Raw genomic sequence first — 13507 nt, 5'->3', positions numbered from 1 at the left:
TATACTGTTATTAGTCTGGATTAAGCTCAGAGATGTAGTATGTTTTGGAATTTCGTTTTGCTGATAAAACTATTTGCTAATTTAACATGCACTTCTTGTTAGCTTTTCTATTTTGATGTTGTAGGAACCAACCTTATTCTGTTCCTTTTTGGAGTTTTATGCCTCCTTGCTGAGGAGATATGCTCTTTGTTCAGGCACTGAAAGCTACGGAAAACATCACTGTTGCAGATTCTTCTACTCCTGATGCTTGTGAGGTGATGCCTCTTCGTGGAACTAGAAAAGATATCTTCATGGAATGTTTTCCAAAGGAAGGTTCAGGTGCAAATAGTAGCTGCACAGGTGTTAAAAGGCCAACAACTGTCATGACTGAAGGTGCTTGTTCTGGTGAAGAAGTTACAGCTGAGAGCAATCAAGGAGACTCTAATGCTGGAAAGGAAGCATCGACTTTGCAACATGCAGAGGTTTCTAGGAGAGGTAAAAGACGAATAAAACGTGGAGGTATTTCAAGGAAAGATTATAAGAGAACTGCTAAAGAAGTATTAGTTTCCATGAGGAAAAGACAAAAAACAATTGCAGTTTCAGATATGGATACTATTGTCAGTGGAAGTACCCCACCTTCTGATGTTAATTTCAGCTCAAACACAAGGTGTTCTGATAGCAGTAAATCCAAAATCTCTCAAAAGAAACTTTTCAGGACTATTTCAGTCACAAAACGATCCAGAAAACAAGATTTAAGCAATATAGATGATGATCAAGCACATGATATAAAGGAGGAAGATGAAGAAGGGGATGAAACAAGATCTGTAAATGACATCCAATTTGTTTCAGTAGAGAAACATGGAAAACGGGGTACTTACAACAAGGATACAAAGGTAGAAATAAGTGCTGATAAGCATTGGGATAATGGGTGGAGTGCATTAGAGAAGGGGTTATATTTTAAAGGCATTGAGATCTTTGGAAAGAATAGGTTAGCATTTCTTTTTGTTTCTTTTTAATTTCATTATTACTACTTTTCATTACTTGGTTTGCCCTCTGTAATTTACTTTTCAACTGAATGAGAACTGTAAAGCAGTGATAATATGGAAAGAGTGTTAATAATTTTTTGGAAGAATAGATATGCATGGTTTAGTTTTATTTCTGAATGTGTATATTCCAGCATGAATTATTTCTACAGACTATATCAATATAAACTAATCATAAGAAAGTGCTTACAGTTGTTTAGTTGACATTTTTATGTATAAAAATTTCTGTTTCTGTCACGTGAAAGTACAATTTCAGCAGTATTCTTTAGCCTTATTCATAAGAATCTTTATGCTTTTGGTTAAAAATTTGTTCACCATTAGTCAGACCCAGATGAAATTTATCAAATGCAAAATTAATGTCACAAAACCATGGAAAACAAATTTGCCTGAATAATTCCAAAATTTTATGGAAATAGAATGTGAAACATGGAATTGGAAAAAAGAAAAAGAGAGAATAGAATTTGGTGATGTTTGCAAGCAATTTTGAGCAAAAGGAATAATTTGAAGTTCTCATTGCTGAATCCTGTTGGAGGTACAATTAGAAACAAGAAGGATGTGCATACAAGATCCACTATGTATTGTCCCAGCCATTACTAGGTAGCATATCTGCATATGGGATCAGTCCGTGCACTTATCTGTGCTTAGACTATGGGGTCACATACTATCCCTTTCAGGATTTGAACATGTTTCTCCCCCACTTTTGCTCAAGACCATCACTGTGAGGCCTATTATGGCATGCCCAAGCAGGCTGTAATGAATCTAATGATTTTCCAAGGCATAGGAGTTGGTGAAGGCATGTTTATTAGTTCTTATGAGGGGGCACCGACATGAACACATGAATGGAAAATACTATTCAACAAGAGGATGATCTTATAGTCTAATAGATGCTAGAGGGAAAGGTAGGAGTGGAGTCTACCGACTGATAGGAAAAATTGTCTAAGTTTAGTGGGGATGGAAATTAGGACTCCACAAAATATCATAAAATTCAAGATGTGAAACTGTTTGGTCAACAAATGGTCAGACATATAAAATGCATCTGTTGTGATCATTCCTTGCACCCCTCTCAAGAAATTTCTATGAAGTGGTATATAGAACAAGTGAGCCCATTTTAAAACGTGGCTAGAAAAGAAAAACCTTTTGGAAACAAATTGAACCTGCTACAGCAAGATATTAAGAGTGTGTTCAATAATTGAAGTAGATCTTGATTCTAGAAGTAGAGACTAAACATGGTTTGCGTTGTTGTATGACATCAACTGATGTAAGACATGCATAAAAACTTGAGTAAATTGTATGCAAAATTGTGGTTAAGTTTTGATGTATAGTTATAGATAGATAGCAATGTGAAATACTATCTTGATGGACTAACATGAGTTATATTTCCTGCATGAGTCAGAACAAAAGAATCTTTAAATCAGGGGTATTGTCCAAAACCATAGTTTTAGCATGATCGCATGGTGAAGAAGCTAAAGGAAGAGGACATTGGGGTTAGATGTGATGGATAATTGTAGGTAAATGGATTATGATGTAGGAAAATAATCTTAGCCACATTAAGAAAAGGTAGGAGATAGTTGTGCATGATTTTATTGCTTCATATACCAAGTTTATTGGCTAAGGATGCAATGATGGAAAAGAAAATCAAATAAAACATATACAGATGATAGAGATGGACAAAATCAATTATTTGAGGAGAATTAAGTTTACCAAATCAGCTTGAAACCTTGGTGACTTCAAGTACAAAACATTTCAGAATTAGAATTAGAACCATTTTTAGGGTAGAGCTATTGCTAGATGAAAGATTTTGGTTGTTTTTAGTAGAGTATGCTCTTCTCTTGCATTGTATGGTGACTTGGAGAATCATAAAAGTTTGAAAAGAAGACCAGATTTGGGGTTAGGTTGTGGTGCGTGTTGGAGGAGATCTGAGCTCACCATTGAGTCTAGGGTGTCTAAGAAGGTTAGGATTGTCTTTCATTTCATTTAAATACAACATTTTTTGCCAAAGTTACATGGGTTTCAAGCTGGAGGAGGTTACTAGATCTTGGAGGTAGCTAAATTTTTGAAGCACATTGGGCCAAAACAGATGTTGCCATTGCATCTGGAAGGCCCAAGAACCTTAGGAACACGGAACACCTATCGAATCGTCAAAATTTGGCACCTTGACCTTGGGCACTAGAGGTTTTTTCATAGGTCTCACATTTTTGTATGGTTTGTATGCAGGTATCACCAATGGGTTGACAAAAAAAGCAATTAATTTTATGACATTCTAATCTTGCGTTAGCCTTATTGCATCAAGTATGATTTTTACACACTACAGAAGTCAGGTCACTGTGTCGTATTGGTATGGTGTTCAGTCGACTTTTAATTAAATTAAATTTATTTTTTGTTGGTTTAGAATTTCTTTAAGTTCCTTATTCATTGAAGGATGGTTGTATTGAGAACCAATGCTAAGCGCCAAGTGCAGGAGGTGTGTGAACACTGCCCACCTATTGCCTGTTTGGTCACCGCTGTCACCGCTTTGCGACATTTTTTTGAAAACTTCACCGTGCCCTATGGTCATATTGAAGATTGTCTACCAGACCCCAAGAGGCCTAATTTGATTCCCTAGAGCCCGAAATAGGCAATTTTTTCCAATGGGGCATCACTTCTTGCTAGAGTATTGAAATTTTGGAAATGAGATATTGATGAAAAGCTGGTTTTGAGCACTTGGCAGTGGTGCAGGTGATTTTTCTAGATTTTGCTATAGGTTAATTTTATTGCTCATTGAAGACAAATTTTTCAATTTTGGACCTCCGATCTCATAACTTTTTTGCCATGATCTCCAATTTTTGTGACTTTTGTGGTGTTGGAAAGGTATTGAGGAGCTATATCATTGACCCCATGCACTTTTTCTATATTTAGCCCTAGGTATATATTTATTCAATTTTTTGACCATATGGCATTGTGACTGATTACTTGGACATATTGTCTCCTAGAGAGGTTCTATCTTTTTGGAAGGGCTTCATTTGTAGTATTGATCATATTTGGGAGTTTCTATTTGATGTTGAGGGTTTCTATCTTTGTAATTTTGGAGAAATCTCATATTATGTAATGGGTTTTTCATTTCATCCTTCTCTGATCACCCTAAAGAGGGGAAACTATAAACAATGGAGAGATGGCATCATAAAATATCTTCACTGGCTTCATTTGTTGCCACATTTGTATGGTCTTGTTCGCCCTCTTGGTACACCTAGTAAGAAATTTGTCAGTGGATGATGCATTGAAGTCTATTCTTCATTTTTAGTGTCCTCATGTTCATTGGACTAAAAAATTGGAAGATATATGATCTTGATACTCAGCCATTCGTAGATGATCTTATTTCAGGATGCCTTGTGCCCGTGTACTTTTTCTAGATTCAGCCCCAAGTATATTCTATTCAAGTTTTTTTCCATATGGCATTGTCATTGATCACTGGGACACTATCTCTTGGAGAGGTTTTGCCTTTTTGGGAAGGCTTCATTTGTAGTATTGATCATATTTGGGAGTATCTGTTTCATTCTATGTTACTAGGTTCGCTAGTTTTGGTCCCCACACTTGAATCGGGTACGTTTGGGTCCGGGTTCGCCCTAGGCATTTCAATTGCCTTTTGCTGTTTTTCTTCCGCCATTTTGCATTGTTCCATCTTCCAATTCAATTTTGAACTATCAATTGGTATTTAGCATTGATTAATGAAGAATTATCATACTATCAATTTAGTTTTAATTCTGTATGTTTCTTTAACTTTTTGTATATATATGTATATATGTTTACTTCCTTCAGTGAGTTGTTCAAGTTCACGGAATAAACAAGAAATACACACAGAACATATACCTAGCAACTTCAAGTATATTCAAAATATAAATTAACATTAATAGTCACAACAATATGGCAGAAATATGTTTCCTTTATTGCATTCCAAAAACTGGTACATCATAATTATTGCTGGGGTTCCCTTACATGTCAATAAATACTACCTGGCAGTTGGCTGAGGTATCAATCGTCATAACTGACACGGGAACCCAGACGGCCGACTCCACACATAACAAAAATAACATAAACTATAACTTAAGAGTTTTATTCCTAATTGCCGCTTAGCCACTCGAGCCACCCTGGGATCATGTCCAAACTCCACATCCTTCACAATGTGGCTGACATGATTCAAGAATTTCGCCATTCCCTCCAATTGAGACACGTATTGCTGCATGGTGCGAAGTGGGTCCGTTGGGTTGGGCTTTGCCAACCGAAGTATCGGTTCCTCTCCATGAGCAAAGGAAGATTCCTCTCCTCCCATATGTTCCTGAACTGTTTTGTTCACCTCCAATGCCTTCTGGTGCATCTGCGGATCCTCTCCCTCTTCAAATCTCCTCCGTCAGTGTCCATTCTGCCATTCCCGCTAGGTGAAAGTGGTACCTCCTGCAATTCCTTCACTCCTACCCCAAGAGTCCTCAATAGCCATGAATCTATGGTTTGCTCCTGATGATCGGTACGAGTGGGGCTTAGCTGTGTCACTGCTACTTCCAGACCAGATTGTGCCCTAGGTGGTGGTGGTGGTGAAGCCTCTACTTCCACCACATCAATCACTTGTGATGGCACTTCCTTTGCCCGTTCTTTCTTGCGTGGTGTTGATTGGCTATCCTGGCCAATGTCCAACGACGTAGGAGGATTCTTTGCCATCGTTGCCTCCACCGCCATGTTGTTCTCTCGAACTCCTTTGGCCACTGGCTTGTCTCTAGCAATTTCCACTTCGGCCGCTGTGCGTGCCTCGATCGGAGCCACTCGGAATGTATCCTCTTCTCCACTCTCCTCATCAGAAGTGGACGCCTCCATGATTTCCTCTTCACTGGCCTCACTTTCTGCACTTGCGGAATGTCCCACATCCTGCCACCATCGCTTCTTCTGCGGTTCCCCACCAATCGTCATGGTCTCCAAATGTGTCCATAAAAACATGGGTGGCTTGTACGACTCCATTCTTGCTAGCAGCTGCAAGTTGCCCCTCTTCTCTGCAAGTACTCCTGTATGGACGACATCCAAAAACATAGCAATGGCCTGGTGCGACATGTAAAAGACCTTATGCTATAGCTCTAGGCATTCTTGAATGTGCTCAGAGAGGAAGGATGCCCAATTGAACACCGTGCCATTCCTTAGCCCATTCATTAGGTACAACATCCACACGGTGATGTCTGACGGTCTATTGGCTTTTGTCAACCTGCTCTTGGTGATATCCATTATACATCGCCATTCTACATTCGCCAAAATGTCCGCTTCACACCACAACTACTTCCAGATTTCAAGATACTATCTTGTTCTCTTTGAGTCAAATCTCTGCGGCAGACCAACCGTACCAATTGTTGTTTCTGTTCAAGGGTCATCTTCCTTTTGAACACCAGACTACCCTGGTTCGGAATTTCAAATATTCTAGCAAACTTTGTGGCCGAGAAGGAAATGGTCATATTGCAGCGACCATATCTTACCATCGACCTGTGTGTGTGCCTGTCGTAACCTGCCACCATCCCCTTTAGCACAGGTTCAAATTCTTTGATGTTAAATACAGGCATGGCCAGAATCTTATCGACGCTTGCTCTCTTCAAATTCTACTTGACATTGGCGTCATCGGTCTCTTCCCACCATGTGCGACAGTCGCTACCATTCAAACCTTCCCATGTCAGAGATTGTATCGTCACAAGTTTGTCTCTTTGCACTCGTGCCTTGATCTTCGTCCCCTTGCCACTTCCTGGTGTAGCCATATTCCCTGCGTGAATTATTTTGCCTTTGTCGCTGGGGTTTCCAAAAGCGATTTGTGGCATACTGGGATCAATTTTTACAAGCTTCAATTTTTTGTCTTCTTCCAACTGTCCCGCCAAATGTACACTTCGCTGTCAGAACCGTTACTGCAACCGTTTTCGCAATCAGTTGAATTCTGCGAGCTGTCTTTGGTGTACGGATTCTCCCAGCTGTACGGTGATGCTTGGATCCCAATGAACGGTTTTCTTTGGCTGTATAGGCACTGTTCGTATGGATTTTCTTGTTTGTACAAAATTTGTGTCATCCACCCTTGTACGGATTTCTCCCCTGCTTGGCAACATATGAATTCCTATCCCCTTTATGCTCATACGGTTGTCTTTCGTACAATTTCGAGCTGTTGCGACTATCGTACCATCCACTCCTGACCACTCAGCGTTGATTCTTGCCTCCTGTATGAGCTGTTGTACGAGTCCATACAAACTTAAAATTCTAGATTTGCCTAATGGTATAGAATCGTACGGGGAATCCTGCAAAATCTGTACGGGATTGTACGACTGCCAATTGCTCCACTCTCCCAATTGTCGTACGGTCACGTATGACCAATCTGATTCCCTTCCTATGCCGTCAATTGATTGTGCTGATTTTGTTTGTACGGGCTCTACGGATCTGTACGATCTTGTCTCCCTTGGTTGTACGTGCCTATATGGGTTCAACTCTTTCCTTCCATTCGGTAAATCGCATTGCACTTTGCCGGATGCTTGGCCAAGACTTCTCCGCTTGCTTGATGTGCTTAAAATGGTCAGGTCAAGGCTTTTATAAAATCCCTTCACTTTTAGGGTTAGGGTATATACCTTCAATTTTATATAAAATATTCTTTTTTTTACCACATGTAATTTTTGTTTTACTAAATAATATTTCCCCGTTGTTTTAATTTTTTAATATTGCTTAACCCTTCCCCCTTACTTTTTAATATTTGCCTTGCTTTTTCTATCTGTAATAGATTCTTTTTCAAATATTCTTTCAACATTTTAACTTGGGAAGACGTTTTAAATTTTAGCCTTTGTACCTTTAATTTACCCTGGAGCTTGTCAATTTGCTTCCTCTGGGTGTTTTTTTTGTCGCCTCCCTATACCACCTTTTCTTCCAGAGCTCGTACTGTCTTCTTCCATTTTAGCAACTTTGCTTTTTGTACCTGACATTTCACCCCTTTCCTCAGGGTTACTCTATTGCCAATTCCTTCTTCCCTTATCTTTTTGCTCGGTCCTTCTTCAGTATCATTCTCATTTTCCAGGTCCTACATTTTCCTTTTTACTCAGTGGGATCTCCCTCAGGTCTCACTCTAATTTTAGAGTCATGTAGCCACATGCACACATACGGTGGCCTTCTGTAACATTCCTCTGAGCAACACGTACCCACATTCTAGGTCCTAGATTTTATCAAGTAGTGTTGCCGGTCCCACTCCCTTGTAGCGTTTGTCTACATACCGTCCCACGTATTGTTTGTACCATGTCACCTTTTCGCCATCAACCTGAGGTGGGTCCGCAGGGTTAGGGATTACCCGGTAGAGTGAATTGGGGCTTGCTTCCTGCTCATTAGGATGTGATGCTATTACAAACAAATCCTCAGCCTTTAGTACAATTTACAAACATGGTCCGAGAGTTGCGCTATACTCCTCCATGTCTATTTCTTCTTCTAAGTCGACTGGTTCTTCCTCCTTTCCAATGAGTTCCTCCTTCCTTCTTGCTTCCACTTCTTCATCAATGTCATATGCAATGTAACCTTCACAAGGTCCTCCATACGGGGCCCTTCTTCTCCAATGTTCGGTGAGCCTTATCCACACGGTCAGATCATTGAAATATGCATTCGTTAGTTGCTTATGAATTTGAGGCACTGCGATGCCTTCGACTTGCTTTGGCACCAACCTTTCTTCTATGAACATGAGTGGTTTGGCCCAATCTTCGTCATGTCTGTTAGGCTCTGCAACGACCACAAAATCTTCTTCTACTTCCTTACTCCTTCCAATGGTCCAGTCCCCCTTCGTCTCGTACCCCAGCGTGTTGATTGATAGAATTGGTTCATCACGTACTAGCCGTTTATGGGTCGCGTATTGGGTTATCATCCAGGGTGGAAAGTTTTATTGCTCCATTCTTCCCCACTTCTTTGATTTTATAGGGCCCCAACCAACAAACTTTGAACTTCCGTCGGCATTGGGCCACTTCTGTCGCCCATTGCGCCATCATCCGATGTTCATCTAACTTGGTGAGGTTCATAAGATGAGCATTCAGACTCTCCTCGTCTCCTAGCCAATTGTCTACAACAATTTGTAGGCTTGGTACGGTGTACTCTACTGGCACCACGACTTCCTTGTCGTACATAAGTTGGAACGGGGTGTGTCCCATCGTCACCTTGTATGTTGTACAATATGCCCAGAGTACCACGGGAAGACGCTGTACCCAGTCCTCCTGTTCCACTCCACATGACTTATAAATGATGGATACGAGTATCTTGTTCGTAGTTTCCACCTGACCATTTGCCTGTGGATAGTACGGACTGGATAGATTGTGGAAGATTTTAAATTCTGTCGTCATCATCTGAATGACCTGGTTAACAAAGTGAACTCCTCGATCACTTGTAATCTGAATTGGAATCCCAAACCTGGTCACAATTTGCTCGTACAGGAACCTTGCCGTAGTCATGGAAGTGTTGTCTGGGAGAGCTCTCGCTTCGGCCCACTTGGTGAGATATTCGGTGGCCACGACAATGTACCGACATCTGTGCATATTACTCACCTTCAAAGGCCCTACAAAATCCAATCCCCATCTTTTAAATAGTTCCTGTGACTGAGAGGGAAATAGGGGCATGAAATCCTGCTTCAGTGGTTTTCCCGTACACTGACATGTATCACATCCCACAACCCATTCTCATGCATCATTATGCAAGGTTGGCCACCACAACCCTGCCAATAGTACCTTTCATGCGGTAGCATCAGGTCCCATGTGGCCTCTCGCAAGCCCGTCATGAGCTTCTTTTAGTACACTCGAAATTTCCTCCTCCATCACGCATATGCCCAGGATCTGGTCAGGTCCCATCTTGTACAGTAGGCCATTGATCATTTGGAAGGTTTTGCTCTTTAATGCCAGCTTATGGCATTCCCCTTGCAGCATGTCTCGTGGGAATGTCGAGGTGGACAGGTTCTTGCCAATGCTCTCGTACCAGGGAGGTAGTACTGCTATTTGGAATAAGTGAGTGTTTGGAAAGTCCTCATTTACTCCTTCCACGGGTACTCCGGATTTGATCCTTGACAGTTGGTCAGCAATTACATGACTCTTCTCGGGCCGTACTACGATGGTGAAGGTGAACTCTTGAAGTAATAATAGCCATCGGCTTACTCGTCCCTGGATTATTGGCTTATTTACCAAATACATCAAGGTTTGATGGTCCACATAAAAAGTGAATGGTGTCGCAAGGAGGTAGTGGCGGAACTTTTCTACGGAGTACACCATCCCGAGTGCCTCCCTCTTTGTCATGCTATAGTTTCGTTTAGCCTTAGAAAGCAGTCGGTTGGCAAAGAAAATGGGGTATTTTAATCCCTGTATGCCTACTTATGCCAGAGTGGTACCGATGGCATAGTTGGAGGCATCCACGTGAACATGGAACTCCTTGTCCCAGTCAGGGTATGCTAGGGTTGGTGCACTCGCCAATCGGGATTTTAGCTCATTGAAGGCTTCTTCTTGCTCTGTTCCCCACTCGAACGATTCTCCCTTTCTCATGAGCTTGTCCAAGGGACAAGTGATTTGTGCAAAACTCTTAATAAATCTTCTATAGTACTCGACATGTTTGAGGAAGGATTTTACTCTCGTGACATCCACTGGACTTTCCATGTTCACAATCACCTCTACCTTGTTGGGGTGCGTCGTCAACCCTTCCTTGAACACAATGTGCCCTAGTAGCTTACCTTGTGGTACTTCTTGTCATTTTATGACATCCTTGGTCCATCAGTGAGAACTGATCAGAGATCTGTTCCATGGACCAGCGCTGCCCCAGTTGATCAAAGAGAAAAGCAGCGGAATTATGAAGTGTGAAGTGTTGTCTTGTCTAGAGGAAGTTCCTTCCTTAGCCTTTTCTCTTTTCCTCGGAACACTCCGAAGTTCCTTCCTTTGCTTCCTTTTCTCTCTAGTTCCCCGGAACTCCGGAACCCCAAGGTTCCGAAGTTCCTTGCTTTGCTTACTTTTCTCTTTAGTTCCCTAAAACTTTGGAACCCCAAGGTTCCGAAGTTCCTTCCTTGCTGCCTTTTCCCTCTTCCCCAGAACTTCGGAACCTCGAGGTTCTGAAATTCCTTCGTTAGCCCCTTTTTCCAGTTCCTTGGAACTTCGAAACCTCGAGGTTCCGAAGTTCCTTTCCCTTGCCCTTTTCTTTTCCCGGAACTCCGGAACCCCAAGGTTCCGTAGTTCCTTTCCTTTGCCTTCTTCCCTTCCTTGGAACTCCGGAACCCTGAGGTTCCGAAGTTCCAAGCCCAAGTCTTCCCAACTTCCTTCCGGCTTGCAATATTCTAGATGGTGTGATTAACACTCAAGGTTTTTAATGCTCCAACAACTCTTGCAACCAGTTTTCTATATAAGGCTGTTAGGCCTCATTGTAAAGGGTTCTCTCCCTGCTGGCTTGAGCTATTCAACGTTCTTTCACTTCTCTTAAAGACTTGTATATTTTGCATTTCTGCAACCATAAGTTTGGCCATTGGCCTTTGAATGAATTGAAATTATCCATTGGCCTTTGAATGAATTGAAATTATCATTCTTGCCTTCCTTCAACTTATGCATGTTGTGTACGTTTCCTTGCCTTCATCATAGGTGTATGTTTTGTGGCTCTTCTCTCATATATGCTGTGTTAATTTATTTCTGAGTGTGTCTTGTGGGAAATCTTCTCCCCTTTGACATTTAGCAAATTCTAACCTCCATACATGCATTGGGGTCATTCATGCAATTGAAGTTTGTGCATCTCTTGGGTGTTTCAATTGATTCTTTGTGTCATCTCTGGGTGGGGAGAGAAACATCTCTCATCTTGTGGCATCACCTCCTTTCATTTTAAGCATTTCTATCTTCCCTTTTCCTTTGCAAGCTGTTAGGATAGGCTTAGAAGTAAGATTTGAAGTGTTGAGTTGGTTCAACACCTGCACTTGGATTGAGAAGGAAGTCGGCCTTCTCCGGAGATTCAACCCCCTTGCGCAAGGTCCCACACTTCGGGGTTGTTTCCATGTTTCACTAGGTTGTTGAGTTGATAGCTTAGCAAGGGTGCAAGCTTTTGTGATAATAGTTTTTGGCACGCCCGGTGGGACTTACTTTCGATATACATGCTAATGATTCAGTGCCGTTCTTAGCGTCTCAGCCTTTAGAGGTAGTCATCTCTCAAGCACTTGGCGACTCTGCTCACAAGTCTAGTTTTTGTTCACGCCAAGTTCCTAACTATGGAACCTCAGAACCCTCAGGGTCCCAAGACATCAACTTCGGAACTCTAGAACTCCCAGGTTCCAAAGTTCCCAAGTTCGGAACCCCAAAACCCCTAGGTTCCGAGGTGCCTAGGTCCTCAACTCCGGAACCCCGAGGTTCCGAAGTGCCTGCTCACAGGTCCACTCTTGTTCATGACTTGTTGCAACTTTGGATTTCATGCCCAAAATTCATACAAGGGCGTCTTCTAGAGGTAGTTTCTAGTTTGAAGAACTCTCATCTTCAGGCTCTAGAAGGTGGAGAGGTAGACCTTCATTGTCACTAGTCAGGGGGGTCAGGGTTGTAAACACTCCATCTCCTAGGTCTCGTTCTACCCCTCCATTTGCAAGACCATTACTATCTAGGGCTCCCACCACTCATATCAATAGACCATTGTTTCACATGGCCAGAAATCAAGTTTTTGTTACCTTCAATGGAGGGAGTCCTTTTATTCTGACTCAATGGAATGATGTACCAATGGCTGCGTTAAAGAGTATACCATACTTCATTGGTGAAACAACTACTACCCCCATTGAGCGCATTTAGGACATTGCAAACATCTGCTCGGTCCATAATGGCACTTAGGATGATGTTGCTATGTAATGTCCCCTTCTCGTTGATGACCTCCCAGTGGTCCATTAGCCTATTCCTGAGACCCGTAGGCTAGGTGGAATGAAGAATAAGGGTCCAACATCGATGAGGCGAGAACTTACTATTTTTAGTAAGTCAGGGAATGGCTATTTTGGTGATACTGCCCTACTGAGCTCTCCATGCTTTGTCACTGGGTGCGAAGATCATGCTTTTCGGAGCAATAGTTCATGACTTACTATTTTTAGTAAGTGGCAGTATGGCATAATTCTATTTTTGGCAGTGGACAGGGTCCTGATCCTGCAGCAGTTCAGTGGTCTTCCTGGCTCAGTTTCATTCTGGTTTTGACAGTAATCAGTATGGGAGTCATATGTGACACAATTAAATATTATTTCCTTATCCTAAGGTTTAATATTTAATTAATTTGATCAATTACTACTGATTTATTGAATTTGGGAATAATGCCTGATATCTCCTAAGTGCTAGGCGAAATTTATGTCTAAGAAGGGGACGTCAAAATTAATAAGGGAGATGTTATTTTATTTTCATCTCTAATGTTTGCCAAGTGAAAATCGTGGTCCTTGCTTTTTGGCGTGAGGTTTGACTTGTGAGATGGCGCCACTCTTGGGGTCCACGTGAGATGGAATGAAATGCAAATGGAGA

The 13507-nt window shown here is 41.7% G+C and overlaps 1 protein-coding gene across 4 annotated transcripts in view; it reads left to right on the top strand.

The window, feature by feature from the left end:
• LOC131027234 (histone-lysine N-methyltransferase CLF) overlaps positions 1-13507 on the top strand; it is a 116464-nt gene that overhangs the window by 59315 nt on the left and 43642 nt on the right. For all 4 annotated transcript variants that reach the window (XM_057957241.2, XM_057957244.2, XM_059219742.1 and 1 more), the window contains one exon: positions 195-967. In XM_057957241.2, coding sequence (XP_057813224.2) covers positions 195-967 — 773 coding nt within the window. The remainder of the gene's footprint in view (positions 1-194; positions 968-13507) is intronic.

This window comes from Cryptomeria japonica, chromosome 4 (genome assembly GCF_030272615.1).
Source record: "Cryptomeria japonica chromosome 4, Sugi_1.0, whole genome shotgun sequence".
Classification (NCBI taxonomy): Eukaryota; Viridiplantae; Streptophyta; class Pinopsida; order Cupressales; family Cupressaceae; genus Cryptomeria; species Cryptomeria japonica.
The sequence above is the reverse complement of the archived record's forward strand: the minus strand, read 5'-3'. Positions and strand labels throughout refer to the sequence as shown.